This window comes from Somniosus microcephalus, chromosome 3, assembly GCF_052327205.1.
Source record: "Somniosus microcephalus isolate GS21.2 chromosome 3, FLI_Smic_1.0, whole genome shotgun sequence".
Lineage (NCBI taxonomy): Eukaryota > Metazoa > Chordata > Chondrichthyes > Squaliformes > Somniosidae > Somniosus > Somniosus microcephalus.
Genome location: NC_140989.1, coordinates 176,498,090 through 176,513,725, shown reverse-complemented (window position 1 = coordinate 176,513,725; position 15,636 = coordinate 176,498,090). Strand labels below are relative to the sequence as shown.

Genomic DNA, 15,636 nt, shown 5'->3' with positions numbered 1-15,636 from the left:
GGGTCACACTAACGTACTTATTGCACAAAGTTTCTTGAAATAGAAAGGCTTATACATCATATACAATTAAAGTTAGTTCTATAACCTGACTACCAAACTGACCCATGGCAAAAACTACTGAGGTAACTGACTCCAATGTACAAATATAAGAAAAAATATATAATGAGAGATGGATACTCACTCTCTAACATCTTTATTCACTTTATATTTAGTAAGGGTTCTTTCGATATAATTTTCAAGAGCCTAGAAGCAGAAAGTTGAAAAATTTCATGCTATTTATTTTTACTCGTGAATAAAACACTTTAAATAAAAATTAAATTATAAACCATATTATAGAAAAAAAGGAACTTGCATTTATATAGCAGCTTTCACGACTTCAGGATGTTCCAATTAAGTGCTTTTGAAGTGTAGTCACTATTGTAACGTAGGAAATGTGACAGCCAATTTCAAGCTCCCACAAACAGCAATGTGATAATGATCAGATAATCTGTTTTGGTGATGCTGGTTGGGGGATAAATATTGGCCAAAACACTGGGAAAAACCCCCTTGCTCTTCTTCAATGAGTGCCATGGGATCTTTTACGTCCACCTGAGAGGGCAGACCGGGCCTCGGTTTAATATTTCATCCAAAAGACAGCACCTCCGACAGTGCAGCGCTCCCTCAGCACTGCACTGGAGTGTCAGCCTGGATTTTGTGCTCAAGTCTCTGCAGTGGGACTTATAATAGCTACATTAGCTGAAAAAAAAGGATTCTGGTAGCATTTTCGTACAAAACCCAAGAATAGTTCATCCAATGGGTCCAAGTTGTGGTAGAGAATATGAAAATTAGCTTAAAAGAGAAGGATATTTAAGGACACATTTTTTGCAAGTTATCACTCCTGGCACTGGGACTTGGTTGATAGGAGTGCAAAAACCAGAGAATCGGGCACAGGAATCAACTCGGCCAATTCTCCGGTAAGTAACATGAAACATTAGGAAATTGGGAGAGCTATCTCCAGTCCAATCTGTTGATCCGCGCTCCCATTGAGTGAGGTTCCTCACTGGGATTGTCGGCGTTGAATTTGCTACACGGGCGCATCCCAGAAGTTTGACCCGGAAATGTGCCCTTTCTCGCGCCCATTCTCAGGATAGCAAGATACACCAGAATTCCTTGCCAATCAAATGAGAATATGACCGAAGTAAAAATGGGCGTAAACAATCACGGTCCAAGGAAAGCGCCGAACGTACACCACGTTCTAAGTACTTAATTAAAGATTTCAACTCATTCAACCATCATTCACGCATGTTAGGCACACGTGTATAAGAACCTGCAATCGGGGAAGCGTTTCAGTTTTTCTTCTGACTTATACTTATGCCATAAAAATGCAATAAAACAAACAGAAAATTCAATTTGGTTTTTTAAAAACACTCAAACAATTGGAATAAAACACCAGAAAAATTACTTTGTTTCGTGCTTCACCTGAAAATCTTGTCATAATTTGAAGAGAGCCTCTAACCAAGTCCAATTGCAGGAAACTCATGCCTGAGGCTCTGTGACTTGGGGGGCAGGGTCGGTTTTATGGGCGGTGATGAGTTCGGGCGGGAGGATTAATTAACGTCCGTAAAAGATGGAGGGCATATGTGAGTAATGTACTTACGCATGTAACTCGCTTACGCCCAAAGCGCCGCAATCTTTTACGCCGTGTAATCGGTTTGTGCCCCGGTTACATGTGTCAGAACCTTCGGCTGATATCGACGGAGCAGCTTGCTGGTGAATCTCAGACTTCAATATCCAGGGGATTGCAGAGGCGGGCCGTGGACATAAAACGAAAGTGGAGCCAAAATCTGCAACTGTTTTTTTTTCCCATTCTCAGGGTGTGGGTGCTGCTGGCAAGGCCGGCATTTATTGCTCATCCCTAGTTGCCCTTAAGGTGGTGGCGGGTCTTCTTGAACCACTGCAGTCCATGGGGTGAAGGTACTCCCACAGTGCTGTTCAGTAGGGAATTCCAGGATCTTGACCCAGTGATGATGAAGGAACGTCGATATATCTCCAAGTCAGGATGGTGTGTGACTCGGGTGGGGAACTTGGAGGTGGTGGTGTTCCTATGCACCTGCTGCCCTTGTCCTTCTAGGTGGAAGAGGTCGCGGGTTTGGGAGGTGCTGCCGAAGAAGCCTTGGCGAGTTGCTGCAGTGCATCTTGTAGATGGTACACACTGCAGCCACAGTACGCCGGTGGTGGAGGGAGTGAATGTTTAAGGTGGTGGATGGGGTGTCAATCAAGTGGACTACTTTGTCCTGGATGGTATCGAGCTTCTTGAGTGTTGTTGGAGCTGCACTCATCCAGGCAAGTGGAGAATATTCCATCACACTCCTTGCTTGTGCATTGTAGATGGTGGAAAGGCTTTGGAGAGTCAGGAGGTGAGACACTTGCTGCAGAATACCCAGCCTCTGACCTGCTCTTGTTGCCACAATATTTATGTGGCTGGTCCAGTTAAGTTTCTGGTCAATGGTGACCCCCCAGGATGTTGATGGTGAGGGATTCAGCGATGGTAATGCCATTGAATGTCAAGGGGAGGTGGGTAGACTCTCGCTTGTTGGAGATGTCCATTGCCAAGCACAATTCTTTTTGACGAAAACAAAATTTTATTAAACCAATTTCATCAACTCAACAGGATAAATCCACCGATGCTTCCCAGCTGGCCATTTTGGAAAAGGCTGCCACAGCCCAGGTGAGTTCCAGTAACAATCTGTCTTTCTGATGTCACATGCAATACTAAGTGCCTCTTTGGGCTTTGTACCTCTTACTGCTTTTTCCACTGAGCAGAGAGCAGCAGTCGGCCAAGATGAAACCAAATAGAACATACAGTTCTCTGCAAAAGCTAAACAGGCAAAGCAAATAGCTGTTCCATTAATGCACCCATGTTCAATAGAAACTGCAGAGCTCATTGGAAGAGCTGGGCAACTAACATCTGACCCCACTCCACTGTCTTGCTGCCTGAACTGGCTGTTCGGATGCTGCACACAATCGCCCTTCCTAGTCTTCTTGGCTTGAGAGTGTTCCACATCCAAATCCATGGTGAAGCCTCTATCCATGACAATATTGTGCAATATACAGAATCGTAGAATAGGTACAGCGCAGAAGGAGGCCATTCGGCCTGTCGAGCCCATGCCGGCTCTCTGCAAGAGCAATTCAGCTATCAACACTCACCCGCCCTTTCCCCGTAGCCCTACAATCTTTTTTCCTTCTGTAGTGTCCGTGTGTAGGTAAAGACACTGAAGACAGGAGTTGGTTCATAGGTATTTACTAAGCAAGTCTGGGGGGGGGGGGGTTTCTAAAGGATATACACAATACACAGGCTTATATAGCCCAAGTGGCAATTACCGGCATTACGCACACCTGGGGCTCTTAAAGGCACATACACCATAATTGCTCTTAAAGGCACATACACCACAATTCCTCCCCTTCTAGCTAACTAGTACATCATATTTTAAGTAATTATTAATTACATGTTATATGCAAAATAATATACATTGCTGTATTAATTAATTATAAGTTAGTCTCTCGGGAGGCTTCCTGACTCGGTCCGGATAACGCCTCGGGGGTGTAGTAGTTTCTAGTGGTGTAGTAGGTTCTTCTGGCAAGGCTGATTCGGCTTGAAGGCCAGTGTCGGGTTCATCGGGCTCCAGTATCACCGGATCGGAGGTAGATATGGGTATCTCTACTTCATCGTTAGATGTATAGAGTGGTGGTGTAGGTTGTCCCTTTTCGGATGACTTGATGATTTGGTCAGCATGGCGCCTTATTATGCTGTCTCCGATGTCCACGGTATACATCAGTGGTCCTAATCGTGTGCAGATAGTTCCAGGCTGCCATTTCTCGGTACGGTAGTCCCGGGCCAAAACCGGTTGGCCTATCTGGAAGGCCCTAGTTGGCCTTTCATTCATGCCCTGAAACTGCCGGTTCTCCACGTCCCTTCGGATGTTGGGCTTGACCAAATCCAGCCGGCATCTTAGGTTTCTATTGTAGAACATCATGGCGGGAGTTTGGTTAGTAACCATATGCGTTGCATTCCTATATGCAAATAAGAAGTTATCCACCTTGTGCTGAAGTTTTATGTCTTCATTACCCATGGCCTTTATGGCCTTCTTGAAGGTCTGGACAAACCTTTCAGCCAATCCATTGGTGGCGGGATGGTATGGGGCGGACGTGTAGTGCTTTACCCCATTGTTCTTTAAGAACTTTCTGAATTCTTCGGACACAAATTGCGGTCCATTATCAGAACATATCTGCTCCGGCAGCCCATTCCTGGCAAATATGGTCCTTAATACTGTGATGGTTTTTTCCGTGGTGGTGGAGGACATCTTTATTACCTCCGGCCACTTGGAGTGTGCATCAACTGCGATTAAGAACATTGAGTCCATAAATGGACCAGCAAAGTCGATGTGCACCCTTTGCCAGGGAGATGAGGGCCACTCCCATGGATGTAGAGGGGCCTGTGGCGGAGCATTTTGGACCTTCTGGCATCCTAGGCAGCTCTTGGTCATGTCTTCGATGTCTCCATCGATACCTGGCCACCATACAAACGCCCTCGCTAGGTTCTTCATTTTCACTCCACCCAGATGCCCCTCGTGAAGCTCCTTTAGCACTTTATCCTGGAGTTTGGGTGGAATCACCACTCTGGATCCACACATCAAGGTTCCTCGGCACACTGACAGCTGTTCGCTTCTTTGCGAGAATGCTGGCAACAGTGGTTCGCCATGTGCTGGCCATCCCTTCACTGTTAAATCGTAGACCCGTGAGAGAGTAGGGTCATTTCTTGTCTCCCTTTCAATGGCAGAATTTGTCACCGGTAGACATTCCACTATGGTAGAGTGGAATATCTCTACTGGGTCTACTGTAGGTGCCTCTTCTATCGTTGGCAACGGTAGGCGTGATAAACCGTCAGCATTCCCATGCTGTTTTGACCCTTTGTATTCAATGTTGTATTGGTGTGCCCCTAGAAAAAGGGACCACCTCTGTAGTCTTTGTGCCGTCATAATGGGGACACCTTTTTTAGGGTTGAATATGGAGATGAGGGGTTGATGGTCAGTCAGCAAGGTAAATTTTTGTCCGTGTAGGTAATGGTTGAATTTCTTCACTCCCCATACCAGGCTGAGTGCTTCCCTGTCTATCTGGGCATAGTTACGCTCAGCTGAGTTCAATGAGCGTGACGCAAAAGCTATCGGCCGTTCCGAGCCATCAGGGAATCTATGGGACAATACCGCTCCTATGCCGTAAGGGGATGCATCGCACGCCAGTCTGCTTGGTAGTGATGGGTTGTAATGAGCCAAAATTTTCTCGGATGGGATTAAGTCTTTACATTTATGGAAGGCACGTTTACAGTCTTCGTTCCATTTCCAAATCACTCCTGTCTGTAGAAGATCATTAAGAGGGTGTAGAATAGTTGATAAGTTCGGTAAAAATTTAATGATAGTAATTTATTAATCCCAGGAATGACCTTAATTGTGAAACATTTTCAGGTGCTGAGGCTTTTATAACTGCTTCAATTTTTTCAGGTGACTTATGCAACCCTTCCTTATTAATTATGTGGCCACAATATGATATCTGATTTTGGAAAAATTCGCACTTGGGGCGATTTGCTCGTAGGCCCCGTTCTTTCAGCCTAGTGAGCACCTGCTCCAAATTGGCAAGGTGCTCGTTATCGTTTTCTCCTGTTATAAGGATAAGGATGCAATTGAAAGGAAGGATATTAACTCAGTTAATACAGAATCTATATGGGTGGAGCTAAGAAATAGCGAGGGGCGAAAAACATTAATAGGAGTGGTATATAGGCCTCCAAATAGTAAAATAGAGGTTAGGGAGGGCATCACGAGGGAAATTAGAGAAGCGTGCAATAAGAGCACAGCTGTCATCATAGGTGACTTTAACTTACATATAGATTGGACTAGCCTAATCAGTAAAAATAATGAGGAGGAGGAATTCCTTGAGTGTTTAAGGGATGGTTATCTGGATCAATATGTCGAGGAACCAACTCGGGAACAGGCTATATTGGACTGGGTACTGTGCAATGAGAAGGGACTAATCAGTAATCTTGTTGTACGGGGACCCTTGGGTCAGAGCGATCATAACATGATCGATTTCTCACTCGAAATGGAGAGCGAAGAAATCGACTCAGAGACTAAGGTCCTGAATTTAAACAAGGGGAATTATGATGCCATGAGACGGGAACTGAGTAGGTCTGATTGGACAACGTTCCTGAGAGGACTGGAGGTAGATAAACAATGGCAAACATTTAAAGATAGAATGACAAAATTGCAAAAATTGTTTATACCAATCTGGCATAAAAGGAAATCTAAAAAGGTGACTCAACCGTGGATAACAGGGGAAATTAGAGACAGCATAAAATCCAAAGATAGGGCGTATAAAATAGCCAAAAAAAGCGCCAGAGCGGAAGATTGGGAACAGTTTAAGATAGAGCAAAGGAGGGCAAAGGGCATGATCAAGAGGGGCAAAATAGCTTACGAAAACAAGCTGGCGGAAAATATAAAAACTAACTCCAAAAGCTTTTATAAATATATCAAAAGGAAAAGACTGGTGAAAACCAAAGTTGGTCCATTGCAGTCAGATACGGGGGAATATATAATGGGAAATAAGGAAATGGCAGATCAACTAAATGCATACTTTGGGTCAGTCTTTACGAAGGAAGACACAAAAAACCTCCCTGGGATATCGGGAAAAATAGGGACATTGGCAAAGGAGGAACTGACGCAAATCAATATCTCTAAGGATATGGTGTTAAGGAAGCTAAAGGGATTGAAGGTGGACAAATCCCCAGGGCCTGATAACATGCATCCTAGGGTACTGAAGGAGGTGGCCCTAGAGATAGCGGATGCACTAAGGATGATTTTTCAGAATTCATTAGACTCGGGAACAGTGCCGATGGATTGGAGGGTAGCTAACGTTACCCCACTATTCAAAAAGGGGGGTAGGGAAAAAGCAGGTAATTACAGACCTGTAAGCCTTACATCAGTTGTGGGCAAAATGCTGGAGTCCATCATTAAGGATGAAATAGCGGAGCACTTAGCAAATGGGGACAGGATAGGACAGAGTCAACATGGATTTACAAAGGGTAAATCGTGCTTGACTAATCTATTGGAATTTTTTGAGGGAGTAACTGGTAGAATAGATGGGGGAGAGCCAGTAGATGTGGTGTACCTGGACTTCCAAAAGGCCTTCGATAAGGTCCCACATAAAAGATTAGCATGGAAAATTGAGGCTCATGGGATAAAGGGGAAAGTTTTGGCGTGGATAGGGAACTGGCTGTCAGATAGAAAACAGAGAGTTGGAATAAACGGCTCATTTTCTGAATGGCAGGCAGTAACAAGTGGGGTACCACAGGGATCTGTCCTGGGCCCCCAGCTGTTCACAATTTACATTAATGACCTGGATCAGGGAGTCGGATGCAGCATTTCCAAATTTGCAGACGACACTAAACTAGGAGGTGGGGTGGGCTCAGAGGAAGAGACCAGGAAGCTCCAGAGCGATTTGGACAGACTGGGCGATTGGGCGGATAAATGGCAGATGCACTATAATGTGGACAAGTGCGAAGTTATCCACCTTGGGTGCAGGAACGGGAGGGCAAATTATTATTTAAATGGCAATAGATTGGGAGAGGGGGAAGTACAGAGAGACCTGGGTGTTCTTGTACACCAGTCACTGAAGGCGAGCATGCAGGTGCAACAGGCGGTCAAGAAGGCAAACGGTATGCTGGCCTTCATAGCAAAAGGGTTAGAATACAGGAACAGGGATACCTTGCTGCAGCTGTACAGGGCACTGGTGAGACCACACCTCGAGTACTGTGTACAGTTTTGGTCGCCTCATCTGAGGAAGGATGTTCTTGCCATGGAGGGGGTGCAGCGGCGATTCACCAGGCTGATACCAGGAATGGCGGGAATGACCTATGAGGAGAGACTATGTAGTTTAGGGATGTACACACTGGAGTTTAGAAGATTGAGAGGGGACCTCATAGAAGTGTATAAAATTCTGACAGGTCTAGACAGACTGGATGCAGAAGGAATGTTTCCCTTGGCGGGTGAGAACAGAACTAGAGGACATAATTTAAGGATAAGGGCTAAACCATTTAGGACAGAGATGAGGGGGAATTTCTTCACTCAGAGAGTGGTGAACCTGTGGAACTCATTGCCACAGAGGGCAGTGTACGCCAGCTCATTAAATATATTTAAGAGGGAATTAGATATATTTCTACGGGCAAAAGGGGTTAAGGGTTACGGAGAGAAGGCGGGGACGGGATACTGAATTAAAGGATCAGCCATGATCTCATTAAATGGCGGAGCAGGCACGAAGGGCCGAATGGCCTACTCCTGCTCCTATCTTCTATGTATCTATGTCGTCTAGGTAGCATTGAGTCCCCGGAATCCCTTGCAGGACTTGCTCCATAGCTCTTTGCCAGATAGCTGGAGCTGATGCTATTCCAAAAACCAGTCGATTGTACTGGTACAGGCCTTTGTGTGTGTTTATTGTGAGATACTTTTTAGAGGTCTCCTCAACCTCCATCTGTAGATATGCCTGTGCCAAGTCAATTTTTGTGAAACGTTTCCCTCCAGATAGTGAGGCGAAAATATCTTCTATCCTCGGAAGAGGATACTGTACCATGTGAAGGACCGGGTTTACAGTCACCTTAAAGTCCCCACAGATGCGAATTTTTTTCTGTTCCTCAGAGTTATTTTTCAATGTTTTTTTCATGACTGGAACGATGGGTGTTGCCCATTCGCTCCAATCTATTTTGGATAATACGCCTGCCTTTTCCAAATTCTTCAGCTCTGCCTCGACTGCCGGACGTATTGCGTATGGCACCGGTCTTGCCTTAAAAAATTTTGGAATTGCTGTATCTTCCACTTTTATTGAGGCGGTGATGCCTTTCAAGGTTCCTAGTTTCTCTTGAAACACTTCTTTGGCGTTGGCCAAGATGTCTTTTAATCGTTCAGGTATGATGTCATCATTGTTTTTTTCCTTACTGGTCACCGTCAGTGCCTGAATGGAGTGCCAGTCTAAACGTATCTTCCTTATCCATTCACGTCCCAACAACGGTGGACCACCATCTTGTAGAATGTATAAATACAACTTTTGTATTTCTTTGCCGTTGTATACCACAGGCACCCTTATTTTTCCTTTGGGGTAGACTTTCTGCCCCGTATATGTTTTTAAGATAATGGATGTGTCTTTTAGAGGTATATGCGAAAATAGCCTCTCGTAATCTCGTCGATTTATTACGGTTAGAGCTGATCCTGTATCTAGCTCCATTTTAACTGGGGACCCTGCTATTGTGAGGGTAACCCAAATGGTTTGGTAATCCTCTTTGGCAAGTACATTATGTAATTTGAGACAGCTTAGTCTCTTGTTTCCGGAGTCGCTATCGCTATTCTGGTCTTCGGAGCTATTGTCCGTCATCATTTGTACCTTCCTGTACTTTTCTTTATTGATTTTTTGTTTTCTGTCAGTGGATTTATTTTGTCCAGATTGGCATACCCGTGCAATGTGTCCAATCTTACCACATTGCCTGCATGCTTTGCCCTTGAACCAGCAGGCCCTCTGGTTATGGGTGGATCTGCCGCAGCGATAACATCTTCCGAACTCCTGTGTCATTTTATGGGTGCCGAAGTCCTGTGTCTCTTGTTGTATCTCTGCAGCTCCTTTTGCTGCTGCTTCGTATGATACAGCCATACTGAAAGCTTTGTCCAATGTTAAATCTTTTTCAGAAAGCAGTCTTTTTTGTGTTCCTTCACTTAAGAGACCGCAAACAAATTTGTCTCGAAGATAATCCGATAGTCCTGCTCCGAATTGGCAGTACTTTGATAGCTTTCTTAATTCGGTTAGGTAATCAGCGTTACTTTCATTCTTGTGTTGATTTCTCTTGAAGAACTTGAATCGTTCCGCTATCAGCAGCGGTGTTGGGTTTAAATGCTCCTGCAGGGTATCAACAATTTCTTTAAAAGTCTTGTCCTTTGGTTTGGCTGGAGTGATTAAATTTCGTAACAGCCCGCATGTCCTCGCGCCCATTAAGTTCAGAAGTACTGAAGCTTTTTTTTCATCTGTTATTCCATTTGCAGTGCAATAAACCTCTACTCTTTCCACGTATGTGGTCCAATCTTCTATTTCGCCATCAAAAGCCTCAATATTACCAGATTTAGGCATTTCAGAAAAGATATGGCGCTTCCCGCGCTTTTTTTTTCTCTCTAGCAACGATATGGCGCTTCCCGCGCTTTCCCGCTGCTGCTACCGATAACAACGCTGTTTTACTGTGGTTTCCGTTTATTCACTGTTGGAGACTCGTTCCCGACGGAGGTCTAAACGCTGACCTGCTTGCCGCGCCGGCCGTCTCTCGAGTGCACCCTCCCAGTCCGTTATTGCTTGCCTCCGATTTCGCTGCCTGTCTCAGCTGTAGAGCCCGCCGCTGGAGCTCCAGCCTGACGCCCAGGAAGGATTAGCGCAGTACCTGTCACCAGCTTGGCCAGCTGGTGAAACCACAGTTTCTCTTACTTCCTTGAGTCTTCTGGACGCTGGAGGAATCGATGTCCTTGAGGTGCTGCCGAATTGCAGGTAAGTCCATTTCCACTTCGTCGCCACTGTAGTGTCCGTGTGTAGATAAAGACACTGAAGACAGGAGTTGGTTCATAGGTATTTACTAAGCAAGTCTGGGGGGGGGCGGGGTTTCTAAAGGATATACACAATACACAGGCTTATATAGCCCAAGTGGCAATTACTGGCATTACGCACACCTGGGGCTCTTAAAGGCACATACACCATAATTGCTCTTAAAGGCACATACACCACACCTTCAGGTACTTATCGGATTCCCTTTTGAAAGCCACAATTGAATCTGCCTCCACCACCCTTTCAAGTAGTGCATTCCAGATTATAATCACTCACTGTATAAAAAGTTTTTCCTCATGTCGCCTTTGGTTCTTCTGCCAATCACCTTAAATCTGTGTCCTCTGGTTCTCGACCCTTCCGCCAATGGGAACAGTTTCTCTCTATCTACTCTATCTAGAACCATCCTGATTTTAAACACCTCTATCAAATCTCCTCTCAATCGTCTCTGTTCTAAGGAGAACAACCCCAGCCTCTCTAGTCTATCCACGTAATGGAAGTCCCTCATCCCTGGAATCATTCTTGTAAATCTTTTCTGCACCCTCTCTAAGGCCTTCACATCCTTCCTAAAGTGCGGTGCCCAGAATTGGATACAATACTCCAGTGTTTTATGCAGGTTCATCATAACTTCCTTGCTTTTGTACTCTGAGCCTCTATTTATGAAGCCCAGGATCCCGTATGCTTTTTTAATCGCTTTCTCAACCTGCCCTGCCACCTTCAATGATTTGTGCACATACACCCCCAGGTCTCTCTGTTCCTGCACCCCCTTTAGAATTGTACCCTTTAGTTTATATTGCCTCTTCTCGTGCTTTCTACCAAAATGTATCACATATAGTTATAACTTTGCCAACCTTCTGTGGGACAAACAATATGGCAACCTCTGACCATCTGAATCATTGCTTTAGCAGCCCAAAATATTGAGTAACCCTGGTTCACCCATGTGTCCCATTGTATCTGTTCTCTGCTGCTGTGTGTCAGTTGTGCAGAGGAGTCAACAGCCATGTCGTCCTCATCTCCAAGGAGCCAGCACTCCACACTTCCTCTTCTTAAGTGTTGTGTTGTTGAGATACCACGGCAAACGTGGGAGTCGAGACCAGAGTTAGTGAAACACAACTGCTTTAATCAACCTCATGGCAAAGAGGAACTGGAAAAGCCCGCGCAACCACTTAAATACTCCCCAGACAGGAAGTGCTCCCGGCAGCCTGTCCCTGCGGGAAACAAGTTGCTGGAGGAAAGGGCCCCCGGCTGGGGGCGTCTGCTTAAACTGTCCGTGCCGCCGTGAGCGGATTATGTCCAGTAGTGGCATGTCGCCACAGAGCTCCCCCCAGAATCCGCTTAGGAGGAGTGGACGAGTCGTGACGGTGGTCTAATGGTTCTGCTGGAGCGGCTCTGAGTGGTCGCCGGTCTAGTTGGTGGGGCCGGGCGGCTCGCCACCGGCTGTGCTGGCTTGCTGGCGGGACGGCCTCTAGTTGGAGGTCAGGCCACGGGGACCTGTTCCCCTGGTTCTGTGTGTGCTGGTTTGAGCCGGTCGATGGAGACTGTGTCGACCCTGTCGCCGAGTCGCAGCTTGAAGACCTTGTCCCCGGTTTGTAGTACCTCGTACGGTCCATCGTACGGGGGTCGCAGGGGTCCGCGGTGCGCGTCGTGTCGCACGAAGACGAAGCGTGCCTGCTGTAAGTTTGGCGGGACATGAGGTGCGAGTTCGCCGTGTCGGTTGACCGGAAGTGGGGCGAACTGTTGAGCGGAAGAGAAAGAGTTGAGCTGCTGCTGTTCGGCCGACCAAGGCGTGGTAGCCTCCGGAAGGAATTCGCCTGGGACGCGCAGCGGTTGTCCGTAGACTAACTCCGCTGCCGAGGACTGGAGGTCTTCCTTGACCGCGGTGCATAAGCCTAGCAGCACCCACGGTAGGCGGTCAGTCCAGGTACTGTCCTGCAGGCCGGCGCGGAGTGAGGCCTTGAGTGACCTGTGGAAGCGTTCACACAGCCCATTGGCCTGCGGGTGGTACGCCGTGGTTCGGTGGAGCGTCACCCCGAGGTTGCGTGCTGTGGCCATCCAGAGTTCGGAGGTGAACTGGGCGCCTCTGTCGGAGGTTATGTCGGCCGGTACGCCGAACCTTGCGACCCAGGTGTTAACGAACGCCCTGGCGATGTCGGCTGTGGTGGTGGAGGGCAGCGGCACTGCCTCAGGCCAGCGTGTGTAGCGGTTGACCATCGTGAGGAGATAAGTTTGGCCTTGCGATGGCGGCAGAGGACCGACGATGTCGACGTGTACGTGGTCGAAGCGGCGGCTGGGTACCTCGAAGTCTCCCAGGGGTGCTTTTGTGTGTAGCTGTACCTTAGCCCGTTGGCAGGCGAGGCAGGAGGTGGCCCAAGTCCGAACATCTTTGCTGAGGCCGCACCAGACGAAACGCTGGGAGAGGAGTTTGACGGATGCGCGGGCACCCGGATGGGAGAGCGCGTGTAGCGCGTCGAAGATGCGGCGGCGCCAGGTTGCAGGGACGACCGGCCTGGGTTGGCCGAGTGAGACGTCGCAAGTGACTGCCGTGGCTTCGGGCCCGTGCGCGACCTTGGCTAGGCGTAGCCCTGGCAGGCTGGTAGCCGCCGAGAGGAGGTCTGGGTCCGTGAGCTGGGCCGCTGCTAGTTGCGCGTAGTCGACCGCGAGGTGATTCGCGCAGATGGCGGGACGGGAAAGGCAGTCGGCAACAACGTTGTCTCTACCGGAGACGTGCTGGATGTCCGTAGTAAACTCGGACACGGCCGCGAGCTGGCGTTGCTGCCTAGCGGACCAGGGTTCGGTGTGCTTGGCCATCGCGTATGTGAGCGGCTTGTGGTCCACGTACGCGGTGAAGGGGCGGCCCTCCAGGAGGAACCTGAAATGGCGGACCGACAGGTGGAGCACGAGAAGCTCGCGGTCGAAAGTAGAGTATTTGACCTCCGGGGGGGCGCAGTTGGCGGCTGTAGAGGGCCAGTGGCTGCCACGCGCCATTGACCCACTGCTCGAACACGGCTCCGACCACGTGGTCGGAGGCGTCGGTGGTGAGCGCGACCCGGGCATCGGCCCTCGAGTGCGCGAGCAGGGTGGCGTCGGCGAGCGCGTTTTTGGTGGCGTCGAAGGCGGCTGACGTGTCAGTGGTCCAGGCTACAGCCATCTTGCCGGATTTACCTCGGAGGGAGTCGTATAGGGGCTTCATGAGGGCTGCAGCGCTGGGGATGAACCTGTTGTAGAAGTTCACCATCCCGAGGAACTCCTGGAGGCCCTTGATGGTTTTGGGGCGGGGGAATTGCTGGACGGCCTGCACCTTGTTGGGCAGGGGGACGGCCCCAGCAGGGGTGATGTGGTGACCGAGAAAATCGATCTCGGTTAGGCCGAATTGGCACTTCGCCGGGCTGAGGATGAGCCCGTGTTGGGCTAGGCGCCTGAACAGGATGCGAATGTGTTCGAGGTGTTCCTGTTGGGAGGAGCTGGCCACGAGAATGTCGTCTAGATAGACGAATAGGAAGTTCAGGTCCCGGAGGACTGAGTCCATAAGGCGCTGGAAAGCCTGGGCTGCATTCTTGAGGCCGAAGGGCATCCTCAGGAACTCGAACAGGCCGAATGGGGTGATGACGGCCGTTTTGGGGATGTCCGCGGGGTGTACAGGAACTTGGTGGTAACCACGCACCAGGTCGACCTTGGAAAAGACGGTTCGTCCGGCCAGTCGGGCCGAGAAGTCCTGGATGTGCGGCACCGGGTATCGGTCGGGGGTGGTGGCGTCGTTGAGGCGGCGGTAGTCCCCGCAAGGGCGCCAGCCTCCGCCGGGCTTGGGGGCGATGTGGAGGGGCAAGGCCCAAGGGCTGCTGGAGCGGCAGATGATGCCGAGTTGTTCCATGGTGGTGAACTCAGCCTGCGCGATTTCCAGCTTGGCCGGGTTGAGTCTGCGGGCGTGGGCAGAAACCGGGGGGCCGGTGGTGGGGATATAGTGCTCCACACCGTGTTTGGCGGCTTTGGCCGAAAAGGTCGGGTTAGTGAGGGCGGGAAGCTCGGCTAGAAGTGCCGAGTAGTCGTCCGTGGCTCTGGCGAGGCAGTAGGTCGTCAAGCCGGCCGAACGGGCCGGGGTAAATGCGCCAGGGATGGGGGCCATAGTGTTGATGTCGACGAGGCGGTGCCTCGGAATGTCGACAAGGAGGCCGCGGGCGCGTAGGAAGTCGGCGCCGATGAGTGGGCAGAGGACCCTGGCTGTGAGGAACTCCCAGCGGTAGCAGCGGCCTGCGAGGTCGAGCGTGACCATGCGGGTGCCATATGTGCGGATGTCATATGTGCGGATGTCAGAGCCATTGGCTGCGGCCAGCGTGATACCCCATGCGCCGCGTTGGATTTCGAGGGCGGGGGCGGGGGTGATGCTGTGCTGGGCCCCTGTGTTGCACAGAAATCGGCGGTTGGTGCTGTCGTCGGTGACGTACAGTAGAGGCCCCTTTTACCCCGCGGCCATCGTGGGGGCCGGTGCGGGGGGGGTTTGAAAGTGCACGGTGGCGTGCAGCATTAGTCCCTAGTGCCAAAACGGGTGTGGTAGTAGCAGTGACCCGGAGTGGTAGGGCAGTCGGGCCTAGTGCGCCGGGAAGACCGCGTGGTCGTTGCCGTGAGGTCGGGCGCGACGTCGCGGGCGGACTGCGCAGAGAGCAGCCGGTCGGCCTTTTCGGCTATCTCATTCAGGTCCGTAGAGCCAGATTCCACAATGAGCGGGCGGATGCTGGGGGTGAGCTGCCGAATGAAAAGCGTGCGAAAGAGGGCGCCGGTGTTTTTGTCGTCCGAGAGGGACAGCATGTGGGAAAGCAGATCCGACGGTGAAGCGTCACCAAGGCTGGGGAGGTCGAGGAGTTGGCAGTTGCGCTGGTAAGAGGACGTTTGAAATTTTTTAAGGAGCGCAGCCTTCAAATGTTCGTACTTGCCTTCCGCTGGTGGCTCCTGCATCGCTGCCCAAACCTTGGGGACTGTGGCGTAGGTGAGAGAGGC

At 49.6% G+C, this 15,636-nt stretch overlaps 1 protein-coding gene across 1 annotated transcript in view; it reads right to left on the bottom strand.

Moving 5' to 3' along the window:
- Positions 1-15,636, bottom strand: part of LOC147121601 (uncharacterized protein C6orf118-like) — a 118,786-nt gene that overhangs the window by 4,465 nt on the left and 98,685 nt on the right. The window contains exon 9 of the mRNA XM_085981970.1: positions 182-243. Within this exon, the coding sequence (XP_085838096.1) occupies positions 182-243 (62 nt within the window). The remainder of the gene's footprint in view (positions 1-181; positions 244-15,636) is intronic.